The sequence below is a fragment of the Taeniopygia guttata genome, chromosome 6 (assembly GCF_048771995.1).
Source record: "Taeniopygia guttata chromosome 6, bTaeGut7.mat, whole genome shotgun sequence".
Lineage (NCBI taxonomy): Eukaryota > Metazoa > Chordata > Aves > Passeriformes > Estrildidae > Taeniopygia > Taeniopygia guttata.
In genome coordinates, this window is record NC_133031.1 from 9742897 (window position 1) to 9767047 (window position 24151).

Below are 24151 nucleotides of genomic sequence, written 5' to 3' on the forward strand. Positions count from 1 at the left end.
GCTTATATAATATTGACCAGCTATTTTAAAACCAAAATCATATACAATTCCTAATTGGATTAATTAAAGACCCTCAGTTCCATTGTCAGCTTTGATCAAATCTCAACTTTAGAAAATTTCAAATAATATATTCCAATAAAAAAATCTAGAAGCATAGGAGCTGCAGAGGAGGAAATTTTTTTCTGGTATTTTTTTATTGTTATCTTTTCATCAAATCCCACATATACAGAGGCTTTTGTCTTTGAGAATACAAGCACTTCATTAGTGAGGAAAATAATTATCCTTTAAACTTCATTAATTTTTTAAAATTGTCTTAATGCCTGTTCTTATAACAGTTTGAGGTCAAGGCAAAAAGCCTAAAGTCCCAGCCACTGAAGTGAACCCACTGCCCAAGATCCCAGCCCATGGGAAGTGTAATTCCCAGCTGGAACTGTGCCACATCTTGTTGTCCCAAAGGGGAAGGGAGAGCCAGGCTCACTGCTGGCCAGGCTTGTCTGCCCACCACAGCCATATCTCTGTCCCTGCTCAGGTCTGCCACCACGCCTGTGTGACAGCAATCCCCAATTCCCCTCCTCCCCTCTCCCCCACAGGACCTCTGCAATTCTTCCCTGAAAAGCAGAGAAGGGCTTGCCTTTGACAATCCACACAGGTAAAGGGATTATGTGATAAAGAGTAATTAAATTGACAGTCTAATTTAACACTTTGCATTTTATGTGCTTTTAACTGTGTGCTGTTTGAGTTCTTAATAAAATCTTTAATACACTTTTCATGCTACTTAATACTGTGGAACTAAGCAGCTTCATAACTAAAGGTCTGGGACTTGCCCAGCTTCTTAATACCCAGGCTGGGACTTCAGGATGCTTCTTTTGCAACCTCATGGCTTTTCTTGGCAAAATACCTATGCCCTGGTGGAAGTTTTGCTCTGGGGCCAAGCAAGCTGTTTACCTGTACCAGCTCTTCCTAGCTGTGAGATCTTTCTCCTGTCCTGCCTTCCACCACCATTTTCCAGATGTGATATTCCAGCCCTCAACATCCAAATTGCACCAGGCAGGACACAGAGGAGCCTTCACCTTCTGTGCTCCTACAGAATGTGGCCAGACACTCCATCCAATCCAAACCCCTCTTTTTGTCCTCAGGCAGGTGGTTTCTCTCCAAAACCCTGGAAGCTGTTCAGGTATTCTCACAATAACTGAGGTTACTGACTGCACCAGCCATCAGAGCAGCCCAGGGATGATCAGCAGCTGCATTGAGCTGTCAGGAGCCAAAAATGACATGTCTGTGGATTAATGGCCCAGCCTGCCAGGATGGCATGTATTTGCTGTGTGCAGAAGATGAAACACCTACTTTCCAAAAAGCAGGATTTGCTTTACAATAGACCTCTGCATTGCCCAGAGCAGCGATATTTTTCTGTCACTGAACATGAACAAGCTACAGTCTGGAGTAAAATATGGTTTACTAAACCACTGACTTGATAGAGCTTCAAATTCCTCTGTGGTAGATGTTACAAAAATGCAGACAGACAGCCCTTATTGATCCAAACGGTTTGCAGAAACTCCATTTGAAAGCATATGTTTCACTGCTCGACATTTTGACACGAATGACAAGACAAAGCTAGGAATGCAAATGCACAAGAGGTGTTCTCATGTTGTAAAAGCACATGCCCCCTGCCAAAAAGCTGGTAAATGTTGCACAACTAATCACAGCCCAGAAAGATGTGTGAGCTGACCTGCAGGCACAGAACAGGAGAGGAAATCCAACAGCATGGACTTAAAACAGCCTGACAGGATCTGCACAGCCCAATACAATCACTGCTTGTTCTCTCCCTGTGCAGTGCCAGTCTAACAGCAAGTTCCACTGTGTAGAATCACATGAATTTCAGGAAACCTTTATGTGAACAATGACAGCAGCATCCAGCAACTCAAGTGCTCCCCAGTCCATGGGCCAAGGCACATTCATACTCCAAATGTAACATTTTTTCCATTTAATTTCCAGGCCTCATCAACCCTCGTTGATGGGCCTGCACCCTCAGCGTTCCTCTCTGGGGACCTGCAGCCCCCCAGCTCCTCCCCAGGCTTGCCTCCAATTCCCTTTCCCCAGCAGCAGGCAGGAGCTCTCTGGGGTGCTTGCAGCAAACCCTGCCTTAAAATGCCACCCCACTGCTATGGGAGTAGAGCTGGGGGCTCTGCTGCCACGTTAGTGTCTGCTAGACTGGAAGCTGAAACCTTTCATGACCAAAGCTCCCTCCCAAAAAATTCTCACCATCATCCGAGCTGGCTTTATAATCAAGCAAAGCATTGCAATATATTTTCCACAATATATTAGCTCTTAAACAGCAGCTAAAACACAGAAACACTAAATTTCAACAGCCTGTACATGCTCTACCTGCCCACACCCAGCACTTGCCAGGAGTTGCTCCTGTCTCATTACCTGCCCAGCAGCAGCAACAGACCAACACTGCAAAGCAGCATCCCCCTGCACAGGCAAACCCCAGCCATGGGCATGTCCCACGGCCTCAGCCCCAGCAGGACACTGCTGTCCCTTCCTCTGGGGCAGAGGGCAGCAAGCAGGACCCAGCCCATGGAGTCCCCAGCAGTGCCCCAAGATGAAAAAGGGTCTGCAACCTGAAACTACAGCCACTACAGCAGACTGAACACAGAAACATCTCAGTGTCTGCTTGGATTTACTTGCAATTATGCATTTCAGCACTTTGGTAGGCTGGCATATTTTGCTTCTGGTAAGTATTTAATTTGACAGAATTGCTTCAATATAAATCATATAAAAACATATTAAACAAAATTCAATTTCTTTTCTGCTGATACATAGAAAGTGCTACATAAATCTGGAATCTCGACAGTTGTCATGATGTGTAGACTTGTAGGTCCACACTGAACTACAGCAGAGCACTCAAGGTTAACTTAAAGCAGCTGAGTAGTCCCAGGGAGTTTAAGGACCTCACTCACCTGCTTAAAATTAGGCACATATTTAATTTGAAACGTTCATTTTAACTCCACCATCAATCCCTTTTTTTCTTTTAGCTGCAATTCTCACCTAAAGTGTAAGGCTCTGTTCTGCTGTACTTAACCACTGAGGAAATAATTCAATCAGAAAACAAATACACACATTTTATACAATGAAAATAATTTTAGAAAAATATTGAAATGTAGAAAGACTTCCAAGATTCTTCCTTTCATGACTGAGTGATTTTTTAGATTCAGAGTCTAAAAGCAGACTGTTAATTACCTACAGCTGTAGGCAATAAACCCTCGGGTTCCACCTCCCCATCCATATAATTGCATTACAGCACTATAACAAAACAGTTAAAAATTTAAACAAAATACTTTATCTTGAAAACAACTTGGGGGCACAATGTTGTGGGGTTTTCACCTAGAAATGTTTCAGAGTGTATCTACACTACAGTCACACATGGCACATTATTCAGAAATCAGATTCTGTCCCAGCCACTCATCCAAGCATTTGAAACTTTGGCAAAATGAGCAGAAATGTATTTTTTTAATTCTTTGTTGAAGCTTTTTGCTTACCTTACTGTGTGCATTTATGATTCTGAGGATTTCTCCTCCTCCTTATGTGATACAGAGGCTAAACAAACCTCCTACAGAAACTACAAAACTTTATAACTGCAACAACAGAACTAGTAACTGAAAGATAACACATATTTGAAAGAAACCTATCACAAATAAATTTTAAAAAGACAAAGCAACTCTCTCATAATTGTCCTCTTCTACAACACAATGTGAAGTTTCTACCAGCATTAATTGGTTGCAAAGAAAGCTATCAATTTCAGTAGGGACAAAAGAAAATACTTCAGGTAGTACACCTGAAAGTGCACAAACGAAAAAAAAAAGGGAAAAAAAAATCTCTTCTAAGGCTGACAGTAAACTTGGGACAAAACAAAACTCAGTAAAAAGCTAAAGCTTTATACACTACTTGCTTCTCTTGTTGGTTACCTTGCAATCTTGGAGAACACACGTTGCTGTTCTGCTCCCCTCCAACACCAAAAGAAAGCACCATCCATCTCCAGGAATGCAGAGATGTGCAGCTCAGAGCCCAAAGCCCAAACTCTGCCCCACAGCCGAGAAGTGAGAGCGTTCTGGGGAGCTGATTGGAGCTGATTGAGGTGATTTGTCCCAGCTGCAGCCTTGGGAGTGCCTCCCAGCAAACAGCCCACAGCTGCTTTGGGTGAAATCACTGATTAAAGCTCATTCTCCCCAGCTGAGCAACAATCAAGCCAAAAAACAGGCACCGCCAAACAAATCATTTCAACTCTTAAATAATATAACCACTGCTTCTGGTAGAACAAATGCTGTTTTTATTTGTTTCCTAAAAATTAAGAAAAATAATAATTAGCTGAGGCAACTGCTTGTATGATGGAATTGAGGCTTCTCATACAAGTAATACAGCTTTACTAAACATGAGTTGTAACCATCCTTTTCTCCCTCCCTCTTCACCACGTGCCAGATTTTACCTTTAATTTTGCCTTTCTTCAGAGTTTTCTTCTGACTTTCTCCTTGCCTTTCCCAGGATGATGCCAAAGGATGTGGTTTGTCTGAGAAATTTCCAACAGGGTCCCCCAAATGTGTTTGGTTTAGATTTATGCCACACTTTAGCTGCTCACAATGTAACTTCAAATCAGTAAAGCAAAAGAAAATAAAATAACAAGGTCTGAACAGTGGTTTCTGTACCACCCCACTAACATGATTTCCTCTGAATGCTCCACTTGTCACCAACCCAACAGCTTTAAGCTCAGAAGAGAGTTATTCCAAAATTTAAACAGATTTTAGGAAGAATTTTCTTTCATTAAGCAATCCCAGCATAAAGTTTAAACTGTAAACCATGTTACGTGCTGAAAATTCTAATAAAGTTCCTCTTTCAGGTTAATTTTTGAGACATTTTCCTTTTCAGAGCTACTCCAATTTATAGAAAGGAATGCTCTCAAGCCCAATATTAAGAGCTAAACCTTCACCTGCTGAAACTCAGTATGCTTGACCCATTCCCTGGAGGGAAGCTGATTTACACAGGTGAGAACCCAGGTTTAAGTGGTTTATTCTATCAGCAGACTGAGAAAAAGTGAGTTGTTTTGCTGAGACTTCACCTACAATGCAGTAATGGTTATCAAAGCAAGGCAGATATTGGGAACTTCACTTTGCAAGACAAGTATTGCACATATGTAGTTGTAACTCAGCATAAAAACATTCTATCAAGTTTCAATTCTGAAATTAAAAAGCACAATTACTCTTTTTTTTCCCCTTGCAACAGGAAAATATTACATACTAAGAAATAAGAGCAATGCATTCTTCAGATTGAAAGCAGATTGCCAATGGATTGCAAGCAAATAGAAGAAATTGAGTCACATTTTTGCAAAAAAGTAATTTCTAAACTAATGGGTTGGTAGAACAAGACACGCTAGAAGTGCTGTGCCACAGATGTCACTTTTGTGAAAGCTCATAATTAAAAGAGCACAATAAAAGGAAGGTACATCTCATGTTCAATCACCTTTGCAATGTAAACATTCCAGAGGAGTTGGAATATTTTGGATCACACATTATTCCCTATTTCAAGTACACTCGGGGAAGTTCCAGTTGAAAAACCAGAGCACAGTTTGGTCTTCAAAGTTTTCAGAAACTTCTGCAGTTTTTCTACTTCAACTTGCCAGATATTAAAGGTGAAGGGTCAAACCTGCAGGTGGTGTAAATAAGCTCTGTGAGAGCTTTCACCTTATGCTCATTTGCATCACATGGAAATTATATTTCTCACTTCTTCTGTGAGCAATTGCACATGTATATATATATATATGCATGTGTGTGGTGAATACATATTATATAGAAAGTGAATGCTTTGATCTGTCAAAAGGAAGATACAAATATAAAACAGGAGACAGGATATGAAAATCATACATTCTGCATTTACTTTGAAAACTGAAAGTTATGGGGAAAGAAACATTGTTTATGTTCAAGGAGAACCTGGTGATTTGCTTAAATAAGCTAAAACCAAACCACTAGCACATGAAGGATTTAACAGCTTCCTGTCAGGGCTGACAGGCTCAAGCTATGATGTGCTAACTTTTATATAAACAAATAATTGCTAGACAGTGAGAGATCCATTGCAGAGTCCTAGTTTTGCAGTGTAGACCCTGGTGCAGCAAAGCACTCAAAGTTTAAGGTTAACTTAAAGCAGCTGAGTAGTCCCAGGGAGTTTGGCCAGCTCACTCACCTGCTTAAAATTAGGCACATCTTTAATTTGAGACCTGCGTTTTAACTCCACCATCAATCAGCAATGCAATTCACCTGTGCTTAAAGCAGGTGCTCCCTACAGGGCTCACACGTGCTTAAATACTTTTCTGAAAGAGGGCTGTGTGGTTTGGTTCTTCAATGCTCCTCATAAATGCTCCTCATAAATGTAGTCCTGCAAAGCATTCAAACAGTGAGTTATATTCTGTGCATGAGAATAAAGGAGCTCTAACATCACTTATAGGTTAGACCACATTTCCAAACTTTACAGCACATAGCGAGAGTAAGCCAAGAGGAGAACACCGAATATGAAGAATGCTAAAGTTAATCCCCAAAATATATTGTATTCACAATTTATTCCACAAATGCAGGCCAGTTAAAATTACAGTGTTTTAGTCTATAATATGAAAAAGATCTAACATGAAAGCAAAGATGCCTCAGTAAAAGAGGGTTTCAAGCCCCTGCTCTGGGCGTTGCTGCAGCAAGTCAGCAGCGTGGTTTGTGAATAACAGCATAGCAGCAGCTCAGGAAACCTCCAGCAGGTTTGTGTGCCACAACTGATCACACCCTCATAGTACCTCCTTGCACCTTTTCTGCTGCACGTTCCTCTGCTGCTGCTAAAATCCTAAATTGGTCATGAAATGAGAGATTTTTCCAATGCAAATCCTTACACTCTTTCTCCAAAGCATCTTTACAGATTTCTGTGTGTATATAGTATTTTAGTGCAGCTATTTCTGCCAAAACTAATTAATGTATTTATGGAAGACTTTTTTTTTTCCTGTGGTGATAGGTTTGTCAAGACAACAAAAAGGGAAAAAAAAAAAAAAACCCAAAGTTTTTGTGGGCCAAACTTCCAAATAGCATAAATCCAGTCAGCAAATAGTGCAATTTGTGCCAAGCTACAAAATTTCACCATCTTCATAAGGAACCAGTTTGACAACAGAGATAAATTAATACCTCTAAGAGTACTCCTCCTGTAAGCCCATCATCAATATTCCTCATTTAAAAAGTGTTAGGCTGAGTATACTCTTCCATAAGGCTGGTTTTATGTCACAGTTTGACTTTTCCTCCCTACAGCTTAAAGTAGAAATGTAAAAATGTGGGGACTTTAATCACCCCAAAAATATATGTGTTGTGTAATTATGCAAAACAAATTAGGAGCAGTAAATGGAATGTTTATTTATCCAAAAACCTGCCCCAGATTGCCTGCTGACTTTCCTGGGATGTGAATGCATTTTTACCTCTGTTTAAACAGAATTTTTCACCCTAATGTAGACAGTGATTGTGCTGCACCAGGATCTACAGCCTTTTCCAAATATCGGTGTTCTAATAAAGTGAAGAAATCCAGCTACAAAGGGAAATTACCACCCAGTATCAGGGATACATTTGAGAAGACACTCAATTATCCCAGTTTTGAAAGAGAGTGATGGTCCCTGATGAGTAGGAGTGGGGACAAGGATCCATTATGTTTGCATTCAAACTTCAATTTGGGAAGGAAACAATGTGTTAGATTTTGGTTTGGTTTTTTTCTTGTCATACGACATTGCACTGATAATATTTGCATGACAAGACATTAAATAAGTTGTATGTGTTGCTCTATCTTTGTCCTCTGTGTTTTACAGACAAAAAAAAATAGGTTTTGTACAGCCATTTCTACCATGATTATAGGCATGGCCATTAAAATATTTCTCTTTGCAAAATCAATGGGAAAAAAGCAGAGCTGTGCTTATTGTCTTGTCATTCAGGGATATGATTTCAACAGGGAACATTGCACCATTATGCAACAAATTAAATGAAATCTTAAAGAAAGAGATGGCACCAGAGGGCACAGTCACTGCAATGCCATTATCTCCTGCCTTTACAGTTCCTCCTTGCCTCACTCCATTGGTTCCTTCCCATTTTCAGTCATGTACACAAGAAACAAAAAGGAGCTGAGCAGTTTTTCTTAAAAGCTTTCCCCTTAACCTAAAACCTGTTGTGCATCAAAGCATTTATATATATAATATATATGTCAAAATATATATAATATATATTATATATATGTATAACAAAACACAGAAAGTTAAATAAAAAGAGCCACACAGCACAGCAGACATGTAAAAACACAATCCAATAATCCTGTGCTTAAATTTAGAAACTGTGTGGAAGTTTAAATCCTTACGAGAAGGAAAATGTTCTCTGTTTATTGTTTGTTGGATTTGAGTCATAATTCACCTTTAAAACATTTTTTACTGCTATGCTAATACCAGCTGCTAAGTTCTCTGAGTGAATTGTCATCCTGGCTATAAAACAGGGTTCTGGGGAAAGGAGAAATCTGAGCATGGTGAATTTTTCCAGCAAGAAAGAGATCATTTTTTTGCTCTTAAAAAAAACCATACCTGGAAGGGAATAAGTGTTGAAATCCATGGGAAAAAAAGAAAAGTATGGCCCTCAGTCCCAGTAACAGGTCTTCTTTGGCACTTGAGAACGACCACAAGTAGTTTGCCTTTTTATTCATATAGAACAAAATTTACAAAGTCATTCATACATTTTTGTTTGTTTTTTGTTTTTTACTTACTTTGAAAATTGGGAATATTCAAAATACACTTTTACCCCACTTCATTCTTTCATTATTTACAAGTATATACAAGAAAAATGTAAGAGTTCATTTTCTTTTTCTTTTTTTTTTTTTCTTCTTTCTTTTAAATTTTGTATTAAAAATCTCTGCTGGTTGTTTTTACTGTTTGTTCTCGTCATATGGATGTTCCATGTGAGGGCTCCATTGCTTCTGGAATGACTCCCCCCGGCACGGACTGGAATGACATTGGGATCGGGGTTTTGACGGGGCTCTGCCGGAATAGTCCTCCGTTGGGTGACCTGTGTTTGCACTGTATGGAGGGCATGGTGGCTGAGCTGCTCAGGGGCAGCGGCAGGTTGCTGCCCGAGGCAGCTGTCAGTGTCCTGCTGGCACCATGAGTTGTCTGTTCTGGTAAAAAGGTGCTGACAGAAAGTTGCGTGTTCTGGTACTCGCGCACCGGCTCCAGGGTCTGAGCGGGCTGCATGCCACCGATCTCCAGCGCCGAGATCTCGATGGACGCTGGAGAGATCTGCTTGTGGGCTATGTCTTCGTCAATTAAACTGTTCATGCGTCTGTGCACCTGCTCCAGATTCACTTCTTTGTCCTAGTGGGGAAGAAACCAGAACAATCAGTCCAAACACAATCTCCAGCCTCATCCGGCCCTCTTCCTTTCCTCTGTGTGACCAGAGTTGCTGATCACTCATTACATCACTTGCATTTCAAACTGTGCCTGTGCAAAACCTCAAGGTCTGGCGACATCTCCAGATGAAAAACCTGCTGAAGAAAATGCTGAAGAAAACACCAGTTCAACCTCAGCCTGCTGGAGATCCTGATGTTGTCAATCCCATCCTCCTGGGAGCTAAACTGATGGCTGTGTTTCAGCTAAGAGGGGCTGGCATCAGGGACCAGCACATCCCTCGTGCCCTTGGCTCACCTTGCACAAGCTCGGAAAAAAGCCTATAGCGGGCAAACAAATGACCTGGGACTCCAAATCCTACTAGACAGCTCAGCCCCTTGTCACCACATGACAGCTCACCACTATCTCATGTATCTGCAGAGCATTTTCGAAAGAACACATCAGTAAAAGTCCCCTGACTTCGGGGTAGTCGCTTCATTGAAATCTACTGGCCAGGGGATGTGGTGATGATGAATTCTTGCCCTCCTATCTGGAAGCCCTGGGTCATCTGTGTGGCATGGAAGAGAAACCCCCTGGAGCAGCACTGAGAGAAGCCTATTCTGGGAGCCCTGGTGAGGGGACCTGCATTTGTCTTTGGAGCAGTTGTATGGCAGACCATAAGCTGTCTGTCATCTTGACATGTCATCTGGAAAAGTCTGTCTGTGGTCAGAGCTCAGGAAAGCAACGTCGGTCTTTAGGAAATGCATCACCATTTTCTGAGAATGAGTTTCCTAAGGTTCACAGAGTGGTCTTTTCATCTGTCTGTCAGAACCACTCACTCAACATACTTTAGCTTCCATGAGGAAATACAGCAAAAGGAGTTGTCTTTGAATCCTAAAGTAGCAAAACCCTACTGTTTATCACCTCAGCTCAAACTGGGAAGCAACAAAACTGGCAGGGTGAAGTCAAGCACCTGGGATGTTGTCTGACTGAATTTAACAGCTAGCATTGTATTGCCAATAAAAAGGTATTACATAATAACATTTCTCTACATTTCATAAAGCACAGCTATGATTGCAGTTGTAGTTATCTGATGCAAGTGTAACACACAGCAGAATAGCAGCAAAGCATAACAGCCCAACAAACCTGGAACTGGAGAAATTCCCTGGTCCTACACAAACCTGGAATTACATTACTCAGCACAACTCAAACCTAGGGAGCAGGACTATCCCAAACTTTTGTGTTCCAACAATCCCTGACTGCCCAAGGTTAACCTGTGCTTAAATGTTGGTTTAACACAACACCAGCAGCCTTACTGATTCACACCAAGATCTAGGCTCAGAGAATGAAGTACAAAGTGTCACTGCCACTCACTCCTCTTAATCTTCCATCGCTGGTGTTCAGGTGGAGCGCAGAGAATTACAATCTAATTCCAGTGGTATCCTCTGCTATGCAACTTTGTTTTCCCCTGTAAATTGACAAGCCCACTCCAAAGTCCTTGATTCCAGTCAATGTCAACTACAGATTCAATTGTAACCTTGTGATTTAACACTCCTTCTACATTACTCAAGAACCATTGGATTTGCTGATCCCTGCATGGGTTTGGAAATGAATTAGTGTTACATGATGTACAGTCCAAACCTGTGTCCTTAGCCTAGGCTAAATCCATATTGATTTCAACTGGAATACAATTGCTCCACAATTACAGGGCGAGCTGCATATTGCAAATTCTTTGCTAATCACTGAAAAATGAATTATTATTTAATTTATGTCATAAATTCACCAAAATCCCAATGAAGCTCCCACAAACCTGGGATATAATCTTCCTCACCAAAGAAACAAATAACTTTTTAAAAATCTTACTTTTTCAGCCAAATCCTCTAGTCAGATAATTCTGAGTTAGAGAAAATCAGTGGATACTAAAATAAAACATAAACATTTTTGACATGAAGGGATCACACAACCCTTGATCAGATAACCCCTGCAGCTGTGTAAAGTCCTTCCTGACAACAAATACACCTGACCTGTCAGGCCCTTCATTCAATACATTACACAATGCACTAAGCTGATGATAATTCAGACACTCTCTCCTAAATTCTGTAGCTAGTAAACATAAGGATTTATGGTACAGTGGCCAGAGGATTACATGGATTTAATTCATAATTTCCTCAGTCCCTCTTTCTTGAAGTAAAATTGTAGACCTGGGGCAAATGTGAAAAAATTTCTTACATTGCTCCCCAACAGGAGTAAGAGCTTGGCCTCTCTGACTGGGTTCCTTTGGAACAGATGTCCAACCACCGACTGCTGCATTTTGCTCACCTGTTTGCCAATAAAAGCTTGCTGCAAAGCTCTGCTTGTGCACAAACTGCAGCTAGCACCACGCACGATGATGCTGTGTCTAAGGAGCTAACTCCCAGAAGGCCATTATTCAACGCCTCTTTAGGTACCCTGTACTAGTTCTTTTCTAAATGATGCTGCTAGCTGGGATGTAGATTCCTAGCTGGCATTTTGGGTATCTGGGACTCATATTCTTGTCAAGCCTCCACTACAAAATAAGAAAACAAAAGACAACTCAGATTAGAACTGAGCAAATATTCCTAAATGAGGCTTTGGTGCAATGCTCGTGACTCATTTCCATTTTTCTGAGCTTTTGCCAAATACTAATGCCTTCTTCAGATAATTTCAAGTGAAAATATCCACCAATGTTTTATTTATATTTAAATTTTTTTTTGATTGCAAGTACATTGTAAGTGTATTCATCCTGCTTTGCTAGTAGAACAAGTAAAATGTGACTTGGATAAAGCCAACCCAGAGGGAAAGGTAAGATTTCAATAACTGCAACAAGCAGTCATTAATTGTTTGCAGAGCAAAAATAAATTTGTGAATGAAGCAGCATCTTCATTTGGAGCATCTGGGCACAGAAGGTCATAAAATTCAAAGCATGAATTAATCCTAGTTACATATTTAGCTGAGCCCTTTTAAGATATAAACATGAAGAGCCACAGCTGGGATGCTCTTAGTACTCATCTCTGGGTCCAGACCATAGGGATTATTAAGGAGCATTAAGAAACATTCCATATCCTTTGCAATGTTCCCCTCTCCTGCCCTGACAGTGCTATGCACAGTCCACTCTGGGACAGCATCCTCAGGAAATGGTGGATTTGCAGCTGCTTATGTTTCACAATACAAACTCATGTTTCACTGGGCTAAAATTTTCATTCTCAGTAAGGATTAAAACCCATTCCTGTACACAAACATTACATTCTATCTACATCAGAACTCTTTATGAAGTACACAGAGAAGTGAACGCTTGAGATCTCTTTAAGAGGTAGGGGTGATGATTTCACTTGCCTGCTTCTCCTTCTTCAGCATTAAGGACAACTTGCTGACTTTATTAAGATCAGAGAAAACTTTTTAAAGGCGTTCAACAGACCAGGAATTCACATAGTTCCTTCTTTTCATTGTCAAAATAAAATGTTTGCAAAGGTTATGGAAAACAACTTGTCTCTGAGGAATTATAAAGTCACATTTTTAAAGGTTCTTCCCTTTTTCTTTGTCTTCTTAGAAAAGAGCAGCTAAATAACTAAATGTCAAGGTTTGTATGGGACTATCTTAATGGTGAATGAATGATTCTTCAAATATTTAAAAAAAACTCCTAAGATAAAATCCAGAAATCCTTGAAAATATTAGTTTGTCATTGCAAACCATAAAACTGCTTTGAACCCCAAGATTTCCAGAAGCAGAGGTTTTGGGATAGTATTATGTCACAACTCAACTTTTCAGAATCTGTAAATTCTGTAAACCTAATCTTTTTTTTTTCCCTTTATTGTTCTTCTGGGAAATTCAGTAACATAGCATATGTTACTGAAAACTAACAAGCTAAATGGAGAAAGGTTTAAATGGCAATAAAACCAGAAAAAGAAATCTAAGAAGTTATGTTTTATCCATTGTCAGCTCCATGTTCTCCTTTATTTTTAGTTCTGTGCTTCTCATTAAATATCAGTAATTTGTAAAAAATTTCTTCTCTGCACTTAATATATAAAATTCAGTTAATATTATAAATATGTCATGTCAGAGATTTCATGCCAATTTAACTTCACTTCTCATCTATGGCTGTGTTGGACACAAGTATATGCTTGTGCTGCCAGGAGAAGATAAAATATTTTTCCTTTGCTGGCCTCATAATTCTATTTTCAATATTAATGTTGTACTCCTAATAGATCAGTTGAAGAAATTAATCAGTGAAGAAAAGAAAAGTATAAGGAAAATTAATTATATACCCACGCTTATCCTCTACAGGCTTAACAGCAAATCAAACATTGCTCCTGGTCAGGCAATTCTTTTATGCATAAATACCAAGTGAAATGTCAATGCCCCCCAGTGAGTTTGAGTTCTGGAAGGGCCTTTGAAGGGCAGGGTTCTGATATGTGCCAAGCACTTGACCATGATCAGGTTCAATGGCCTGTGAGTGACAGCAGGAGCACACCCTGGCTTGCAGCAGAACTGGAGGATGCTCACCAGATTATCTGGGAATGACTGAACCTGCATGGTCCCACCTGCAGGAAAATAACTCTTTTTCAGGACTAACCAAGTCTGCCCTTTTCACACAGAGTGAAATTATGACAAGATATAAATGCAGACACCTTGATTTACAGAGTAATCAATATTTTTTTTCCTAGATTATTTTCTATTACTCTTGCCAGTGGGTTCTAATAAGGCTTGTGGGCAGTCATATTGAAAGAATATGCTACTAATTGGGAGGTTTGGAGTCAGTTAATGTGATCAAATTCAAGGGTATTTGAAAGGAGCTACTAGTTGATGTTTTTAAGAAATTGCCTACATCTATCTAAATACAATTAATTAAAAGCTAATACTCCTGAGCTTACAGGCTTGCAACACATGTGACCTTTCAAGGAAAAATTTTTTGAGAAGAATATTTTAATTAAAGACACTATTGTGGTGTCTCTTTTTTTACTTGTGATTTCTGTGAGCTTATCACAGAGTTCAAGAAAAACCACTCCAAGACAAAAATATTACAAGATGATGAAGCAGTTCCAGCAAGGCAAAAAAAGGAAGACAAATGCCCAAATAGGAAAGTCTAATATCTGCAGAAATGTGATGCTAAAACTATGCCAAAACTGTGATAAGTTGCATCGACATCCAACACATGCAAATAAAAGCACACTAGACTGGAGAAGAAAAAGATTGATGGCCCTGACCCCAGAAGGACTAAAATTTCAAAAACATAGCCAATATGGGCAGACAGGCTCATACAGGGAGGGAATATCTTGCATATGTCAATACCTCCCAGTCAGGTGCTGGTAACTGTGCCAAGAATTAAAAGCCTGTTAAATCAGTTAATAAGACTCAGGAGATATGCAGAAAACAAAGCCTTTAAGGTAATGTAGCCTTAATCATCAATCCAGGGCAAATTTCTGGTTTGGTGTTTTTTTTTGTTTCCTGTCATGGTGACAACATGAAGGATTAACTTTTGATGAGAGAAAGAAACCAAGACACAAATGGTAATATTGGGTTTTCATTCTATGCAAGAACTATTTTTAAAAATCAGGTAATTTTGTGATTAGGACTAGGTTTCAAAATTTGAGACAAATTCCAGTGTCAGACAGACACTTCCTTTTCTGCCCTTGACCAGGAAACATGCTGGTCTCTCTCCCACCCATATAAAAGTCCTCCTGACTCATACATGTGTGTTCATAATGACATGTGTCAGAGGTCATGAGACACAGGTGCTGGAAGGCACACCTGTACCCAGTTAGAAAGGAACACTCTGAGGCACTTCCAGGCACAAACAGCCATACTGCAAAACTGAAAAAGGAGGCAGAGAAAAAAACTGAAGCAGCAAAGTTTCCATGCTCAGATACCCACAAACTATTCTCTTCTTACTCAGCATCAAACCCCACAGCTCCACCCAGCAACCAGCTTCAGTCTGTGGGGTTTCAGACATCGTGGATTCAAATATTTAGCTTGTTATACAGAAATAAAGCAGCAGCAGATCTGCGTGTGTACAATTGGTTAGGATTATTTTGAACTCCTGTATTCACCCAGGATCATTATCATTACTTTCAGTTACAGTTCCTGCATATGCGAAGCTGTAATTTTAATTTATTCCAGGAGGCTCTGACAGATTGGCAAAACCAGGCATAATTGGCTTGCTCAAGAAGAAAAAGCAGTGATGATCCATGTAATAGATGTGCTGCAAAACAATGACAATACAGTATGGTGTTACATTAATACCAATAACCCCTTTTTAACATGACTCACTGTGTGACACTCATTATTCCGGAGAGTCCGCAGCCGACAATGCAGTGAAATGCAGAGAGATGTGTACACAGATGCAGTGGTGATGTGTGCCTGCTGTCATTCACTTAACACAGGCAGCAGACCCAGTCAAATGGCACTTAATGTTACATAAAATCTGCTGAGTGGTTTCTGAGTGTGCTCTGCCCAAAGCTGGTTTGACCATAACAGAATCTTATTGGAAATATGCAGGGATACACCTCAAGAGTCTACTTGAGAACCTGCTTTTAGAAACAGACCCAATCCTGCAATCAAGCTTCTGCTCTTAGAAGTGGAAGCTGTACCATGTATTCTAAATTAGCAATTAGCTAAATTATCGTCCATAAACCAGCTATTAGAAGAAGGCACTGAGACTGACATCAGGTGAGGTCCAGTTGGCTATTACCTAATTGAAAGAATAAAAGAAATGAAAGTTTTGCAGTATGTTAATTTCATTCAATGTGGAATCATCTGCAAAGAAACAAAACTTCATAAAAATTATGTACAAGAGGCCACCTTATTCACTAGGTGATGCTCTCCTTCACCAGAGAGCAGAAATTCCTTTATGAAGATACATTAGCACACTTTTTCCTTCTAAGTAAACCTGAAAAAAGTGAGATATTACAGAATCCTGCAAAGTCAATGTTAATGTGATAGAAAATTGTTTTGAATACATTGCCAAAGTTTATTTCCAGCTACCCTCAGCCAGAAAATAGGTGCAAATAAATTATTAACAAAAGCCTAGACACCAAACAGTGACTGGCTACAGAACTGGCAGCAAGAACTTTCATGAAGCAGTTTACATCTTCCCACAGTCCTGTTGCACACCTTACCCAGGCTGGATTTATTTAAGCTGTAAGAACATCTAAGCAGGGGTCCAGTTCTGATGTGTCCCATAGGTCCTGCCTGTGAGCCTTGCCAGGAATAGCCCAGACAGCGATCTCCCCAGCAGGCCAGTGAATCTCACAATGGACATCCCTTTGAAACAGCTAAACCTCTTCTTTATCTTATTTATCCTCTTCAAGTGCATCTCTGTCTCCATGAATAAACACACAGGACACAGTACTGATGGAGGAACAGCAGGTTGCCCCACAGTGTCCTGTAGTGATCTGCTCCCAAATCACCACCATCCATTAAATGGAATCACAGAGAGAACAGTCTAGACCTCACAACTCACTATAGACCTAAACCTGCCAGGGAAGATGCTGTGATAGCATTTTCATTTGTTACTCAATGTGAAAGGGGACATCCAGCCTCATGCTGAGATATTCAAGCTTTAAAATCCTTACCAACCTTGGTTCACCAGCTGGTAACCCAATGACAAAGAGAATGAGTGGGTGGTTTACATGGTACAGATGCTTCCACAGTTTTCATGACATTAAAAATTAACAGGACAATAAGAGAGTGCAAAGAAACATTTCTCAACACAAGCAGCAAAATGCAGTACAGAATGAGTGCTGGTTGATGAGCATGCCAATGTCTCTGCAAAGGAACTTGGGAGAAAGGAGAGCTTGCAACTGGAGAACCCTCTACTGTGTACACACTACAGGCTGCACTTACAGGCATTTCCAACACAGAGGTCAGGGTCAAGGGGAGTTCCAGGGGAAGGTAAAGATGAGGAGGAAACTAACAGGGATTCATCTGTGCAGGCATTTTCAACAAGAAACCAATCATCTGTATGTTTGTTAGAAATTCTCACCATGCTTCTGAGGCCCAGCCTCACATCATTGGCCATCTCCAGATGGAAAGGGAAAGGAAGATGTGGGGAGAAAAAAGAAAGAAGGATCAAGATAGTGAGGCTAATAATGTAATTAATATTTCACTCTTTTCAGCAAACATATTCTCATCATTTCTTACACTGGTCTGAAACAGCATTGCAACATGAGAGGATGGCCCTCAAGAGGGTGGTGTTTTTTGAATTTGACATCATCTAAAATTACACTGTGACAGATTACTCTTTTATGAAGGAAAAGTTAAATTCAGTAAGGTTCTATTCCAAAATTCACTAAAACTTAATGGTTTCTTTACATTGTTTTACACATTTTTTAAATCCTAAGTTATAATCTAGTCCATAAGGGATGCAATTTCTCACTCTAGTGAGTCCAAATCAAAGCAATGCTATCCTTTAACAATCTAAATGACTCTACTGGAGCATCAGGCATAACAGATTGCTCCACAACCTCCTTCTTCACCATTCCTGTCTAGTCACATCCAAATCTCAAAAGTTCCCATTTTTTGCCTATTATGCCAGGAGGAGAAGAAAGAGTTGGCACAGGAGACAAAGAATTGCTCCTACAACCTGTTTGATGCCCAGTGTTTGCTGATTTACAAAGCCTCTCATCTCCACTTCGCTATATGAAAGCCTTACAAAATCCTTACTCCTGACTATTAGCCACATTTTTTGCAATTAAAAACCAAATTTTGAAAAGGTTTCTGTGCTACCATTCAGAGCTGTATTTTGGAAACTGCTCAAGCTCTTATTTTGACATAAGACAAGACATGACCAGTCAAATCATTAAAATAGCTCAGCATAATAAAAATCCAGTCACCAGTTTCCCAAAAGATAACTTTTACATACTGAAAAATTCTGAAAAATAGTACTTGTTGAGTGAGTTTGTGTAGCTCTTTTTTATATATGTGCCAATAAACATGGGTCTGTACTTATTGAAAATCATAACCAAGCCATTGATTAATAAAAAAAAAAAATATTTTCCACAGTATTGGTATCTATGATACCTTAATATTTTGGTAATATTGACCACAGATTATTTCAAGTACTATAAAAATATTTGAATTCAGTTGATAGTTGTATAAATTGCATGTTAATATAATTGCATGGTAAGGTCAATCTTCACCAAATAACATCAATGCACATGTAACTCCCAGTCTCTGGTTCATACATGGTGCTTCAAAGCAACTGGAGTTTGATCCTATGCCACTGAAAGGAACTGAAATGTTTTGGTGCTCTGGGTGAGATTAGAATACACCTCTTATTTAATTTTATGTACATGCTTAAATATTTGGATTAACACTTAAGGCATTTTATAAACAACAAAAATGCAAAAGAAATTTGAGAAAAAGTCATATTTTATGCTTTTGTTTTTTATTTTAAACTTTCACTGATTTTGTTATTTTACACCCCCTTCAAAAATTCAACTTTAAAATACTGCCATAGGCTGAGATAAGACATACAAAAATTAGCTGTGTAAACATTGTGTGAAGAATCTAAAAGAATCTGACACATTAAGGCTCCAATTCAGTAAAATACATAAGCTCATGCCAAGCTCATGAGTAGCCACTGAAGTTCTCTGGGTAGGCAATGTAATGCAAATTAAACAAGTACTTACACTCATCACCAAACTGAAACTTTAAACAGGTTATTTCTTTTTTATTTCCCTGCATGGCAACACTCATTTTTAAAGCTTATTTCTGTTGAATAATTTTCTTCCCCCCCTAAGGTTCCTGCCAGGTAAATCCAGATTATATCCCTAAGGATCCCATTAGCAGAATTTTCCTTCATGACAGAGAAAAATTAAACCAAACACAAAAATCCCCTCCTTGCATAGGGAAATATGCTGGTACAAAACTCAATTGCTTCACCACTGCTTTGGGTAGCAGAAGCCTGGGCTCAGTGCCATAAATCACGGGGATGATATGTCACTGTTAAATCCATTACAGCCTTGACCAAAATCTATGGTGATCAATAGCAGGAGTTGAGTGATTTCATTGGGTTCTGGATGTACACCCTGCCTGGGACCAGGAATTACAGAATATCTGCTTCACTACAGGCACCTCCAAAGAGAAAATCTTGTTTCTTCACTCACATAAAAAGCCAGCATGGAGCTAGTTAAGATGCCCTTCCAGCTATTACCAGGTTCTGTACAAGGTAATTTATATATTATATAGGTCTCTTTTTTTTTTTTTTTTTTTTTTTAACTGGTTCTTTCAGCTTATACTTTATCATCAAACAACAGTAAACTTTGCATTCTGGGTTGACTGGCTCCTAACACCGCTTTGCTGATTTAAAAATGCCAGGCAAATGAAGTTCCTCAGCTTATTACATTCAAAGCTGGTTTGAAACTGAATTTCTAGATAGCATTAAAATGCATTATTTTGCCAATGTTTGCATGATTTATTTTCCCCAAACAAACCTTTATTTATTCTTAGAAAAGTAGAATACAATACAGTAGTACAAACAAATGATAATTTATATGCAACTGAGCAAAAAATGTACAAAGATTTCAGATGTCATTAAAATACAGAAAAAATAATTTAAAATAAAACCAAGATAAAATATAGAGAACATGCAATGAAGGGAAAATAAAATATTGGGTTGATGGTCTCATGTTTCCTTTCACTCCCAAAAGGAACCATCCTGGGGCAAATCAAAATATCACATAAAAAGATAACACCACAAAGGAGACAAGGTAAATGAAGTGACAAGGAAAAAGACAAGGAAAGTGAAAATAACGGTGAAAGCAAGAGACTCTTTAATAATCAAAACCAACACTGCTGACACCATGCTGAAGATACAGAAGCTTCAATTGCCATGGAATAGTATCTGGCTGGAGAACTAAAGTGAGATGAACACAGTACAAATCACAGTTCTTAGCAGTGACAAATTTGGATCCATTGGACTCGTGGCTGCCAGCTCCTATTTCCATTTGTAAGGTACACTGGGATCCCTGCTCTTCTAATACCAGAAGAGAGTCTTAGTGGGTAACTTTCATGACTACTAAAGCTGGAAGAATGGACTTCTGAGGTAGGCTGGGATTTGCACATCAGTGAATGTGGAAGCAAGGGAGTTTAGGGCAGGGCACAAGAGGCTGCCCTGGCCAGATATATAGGGTTTTTATCTTTCACCCTGTGTACCGCCAAAACACTTGTGACAATTTTTAGAATAAGTTTGCTACCTCCCACTATCTCACAGAGCTCACAGAGTCTAGTCTTTTTGAGATTCAAGACATTATTAAGCATGGAGTAGCAGGAAATAGGAATTATAAAGTGCTGTTACTAGTACACAAGACTATTTCCACTCTGATCAGTACCTGAGACGCTGCTTCTTTTTAATAATTTAAAAATAAAAAGGACGGAAAAGTGAAAAGAGTCTATTGAATAAAATGATTTTGCAGAAGCATGAGAAAGGAAAGAAATCTAAGAAACTAAGCTGTGATTGTTAATGAATTATAAATTTGACACAAGTTACGAGACAATGACTAGAAGCAACTCAGGAGGTGGAAAATTATGTTATGCCTTAACCAATAAAACCCCCAACTCTGCTTGCACTAGAGATTCCTAAATACACTGGGTCCAGTTTTTGAAACTCTCAAATTGCTAGGAATAGCGCACCTGGTTTGGAAAATCAGATTTTTGATTAATAATATATTATCTGTGAAAAGAAAGAATCAAACTAAGAATTTATTGGGGTGATTCCAACATCGTTTTTCAAGAGCTATATCAAATATACGTGAATCAATATCACCTCTTACGAGAGATGCAACAAGTGTCAGATCCCAGAAAACAAAAAATCATCCTGCACAAGTCACTAATTTTGTTTAACATGCAGTTGCCTGTTAAATTTTTAGTGAATAATCTCACAAAGAGTGAAAAATATGAGAATTTAACTTTCTTTCCATGAATAGCAGGATATTTTATCTTTGCATATAAGTTTCCATTGTTTTGTAGTATATGGATGAACAAGGAATGCTTTCTTCATAACTCTGACAAGATCTCAGAAGTAATAATCTTCAGAGGATAGCACATCACACAAAGACACAGCTGACAAAGCACAGAGGATGCTGGGGAGCCCACTGCAGGAAGCAGCCACGCTGGAGCATAATGGCAACAAAGATGTGAAAACTGCCTTTCATTCCTTCAAAGGGGATAAAAGATACCAACAATCTGATGATGCGGCAAAGCCCTTGGCTGTTAAATGATCCAAATTACATTATGGATTACTGACATTGTGAAATAAATGCATAGGACTCACAAAAAGAAATCCAGAGGCAATTGTCAAAATCTCAACATTTATATGGTACCAGTTTTAATAACTTTATCTGATTGCTCAGTCATTTAAAAGGGACGTAAAAGGACTGAACAAAGACTCCAGAATAAATATTAATTTTTCACAACTCCCTAATTTTCTGAAGCTTATCAAAGTCAAAAGATTAGGTGTCAGTATTTCAGGCTGAGTAGCAGCTGTGTAAATTCAATATTTTAGCACACAGAGATAGATGTATGAGCTGGCTAAATTTCACTGTGGGTATTGGACGGCTGGGTACCAACAATGACTAGAGGGTGATTATAAATTCCAGAATATCTTTTTGAAAAAAGATGATCTAGTGCAAATCTTTTCTGAGTTGGAAAGTAATAAGGCAATTTTAACATTACCAGATATTTCCCAGCTTGAAGAGATTGCAAACTTGAGCCCTAATAAAAGAATGTGGTATGGCGTTGCAGCAATACATTTTTTCCTGATGCTGGAGCTAATCTTTCTTTTGTTAACCTGGTCTTATAAGGATTAATAGGGATAACATTAAGATTTGTACAGCAGAACTCATTAGAAACATTTTTACAAATCTCCTTCAAATAGAATAAAAATATCTTGCAGCAACATTCTGAAAAAAGATCAACCCAGCCTTTGCTCTTCTAGCAAGAAATTTCACTATTCCTTGAAAGATACAACTGTGAACCAATGGCAACATGGAAAAATAAAGGTAATTCATCTTTCCTGGAGGTTTGTCTTAATGAATTGATACAGTGCACAGGCACAATACTATTTTTTTTTACATTTTTGTGGGGTTGAGTTTCTTCACATGTGAAAAATGTAAAAAAATATTTTAATTGGAAGCAGTGTCCCCTTGACACAACTCTTCCAATGAAGTCTACAAATGTACATCAGGTTAATATTAACGTCCAAGTTATGTTGTTAAGTTTCAAAAGACAGGCTTCTGTTTGTCTCATAGTTAATACTACATTCCTCACATTCAGGGTAATTAAGAGCTGTGATTTATACCATGCAGACATCTGAGTCCTTGGACATCAATGTATTGGCTCAGCCTTACCTCCACAAAAGCCTAAGGAATACAAAGTGGAAAAAGAAAAGACGATAAACTGGCAAAAAACACCACCTTAATGTCAGCTGAAAATGTTCCTCCAATGCCAATAAGGCAATGCACATTTTTCTAGCCACAGACTTCACAATATAAAAAATAAGAGTCTCTAAAAATGCTTTTCCTCTCTCTCCAGCAAGCTGCATGCCACCCAACCCTACCATAAATCTGCCATAGTAGTTGTACATTCATGGTCCCAACATTTTTTCTTTTTTTTTGTAGTTGGCAACTGACATGATACAACCAACCAGGTGGGTCATGCCAAAGTGAAATGCTGCACAAGGGCTTCACAAGCCAACTCCTCGTTCAATTCCACTTCCACTTTAATTTTTTCCAAGGGATTTATAAAGCTCCTAACAGAGTGAGGGTCACAGAAGCCAAATGTTGCCACCTTTTCTTTGCCTCATAGGCAACATCAAAGTCTAATCTCAGACTGCAACAAAATCAGTCTTTTCTGTGACCCTCCACAAGCTCTGCTTCACAGAAAAAGTGGCTGGGAGACATCCCAGTTCCCACAATTTCTATGTGATATCACAACACTTGTGTTTTGCCAAAGCCTTCCCAAAAGCAGAAGAAAATAAGCAGCATGACTTGTGTTTGCAGCTCTTACTGAACTAACGACTTGGCTGGAGTACCAGACGCAGCTAAGAGGCAGATTTTAATGTTCTGTGTATGCTACTTGTGCTGTAGCTCTGTCATTATAGCTCTTTCTCTATAAATGCTGGTTAACACACAGTGCTAGAAATGGGCTATTCTGAACATACTCCTCCTGGAGATCAAACTCTCCTTGTGCTTTTGGTCCCCTGTGCCAGGCTCAGCCACTGCTCCTGCCTCAAGCAGAGGAGCACTCAGGATTCCACAACCTACTCAGCCCTGGAGCCTGTCCTTACCATAGTTTTGAAACTTAGTTCTTTTAAACACATCAAAAACCTTCAATCTATACTCACCACCTCTTTAGAAACCAGGTTTCCTACCTTAACTGCAGTAGCCATCAGATGTCCCACTTCAATCCCTCCTCACTGGTAATACATAAATAAAATATGTCAGGCCACAAATGTGCCAGGAAATACGGCTACATTCATTTGCTAGTTGAGATGAGTGGATGCTGTGGTCACTGTGACAAGAGCCCCAAGCCCTGGTGTGCAGCAGGGCTGGAGTAATGTGGCCATGTGGCACGTGTGGCCATTGCCCTAGGCAGAGGGTTCCTGAGGATCCTGCCTGTCCCTGCCTCTGGGCAGCTGTCACCCTTGCCTTGGCTGCTGTGATCAACCCAAAGGTGCCTCCAGCTGCCTGCCTGTCACTGCAGCCAGCTGTCCCTTTCATG

General features: G+C 39.4%; 1 protein-coding gene across 7 annotated transcripts in view; it reads right to left on the bottom strand.

Annotated features, from left to right (window-relative positions):
• Window positions 1-4304: 4304 nt before the first annotated feature.
• GRID1 (glutamate ionotropic receptor delta type subunit 1) overlaps window positions 4305-24151 on the bottom strand; it is a 482872-nt gene continuing 463025 nt past the window's right edge. For 4 of the 7 annotated variants that reach the window (XM_072930971.1, XM_072930974.1, XM_032749269.3 and 1 more), the window contains 2 exons: window positions 17415-17450; window positions 4305-9406 (listed from right to left, as the gene is read on the bottom strand). In XM_072930971.1, the coding sequence (XP_072787072.1) occupies window positions 8978-9406; window positions 17415-17450 (465 nt within the window). In that variant the 3' untranslated portion in view covers window positions 4305-8977. The remainder of the gene's footprint in view (window positions 9407-17414; window positions 17451-24151) is intronic. The other 3 variants (XM_002191537.6, XM_032749270.3, XM_072930973.1) reach the window with 2 other exon arrangements.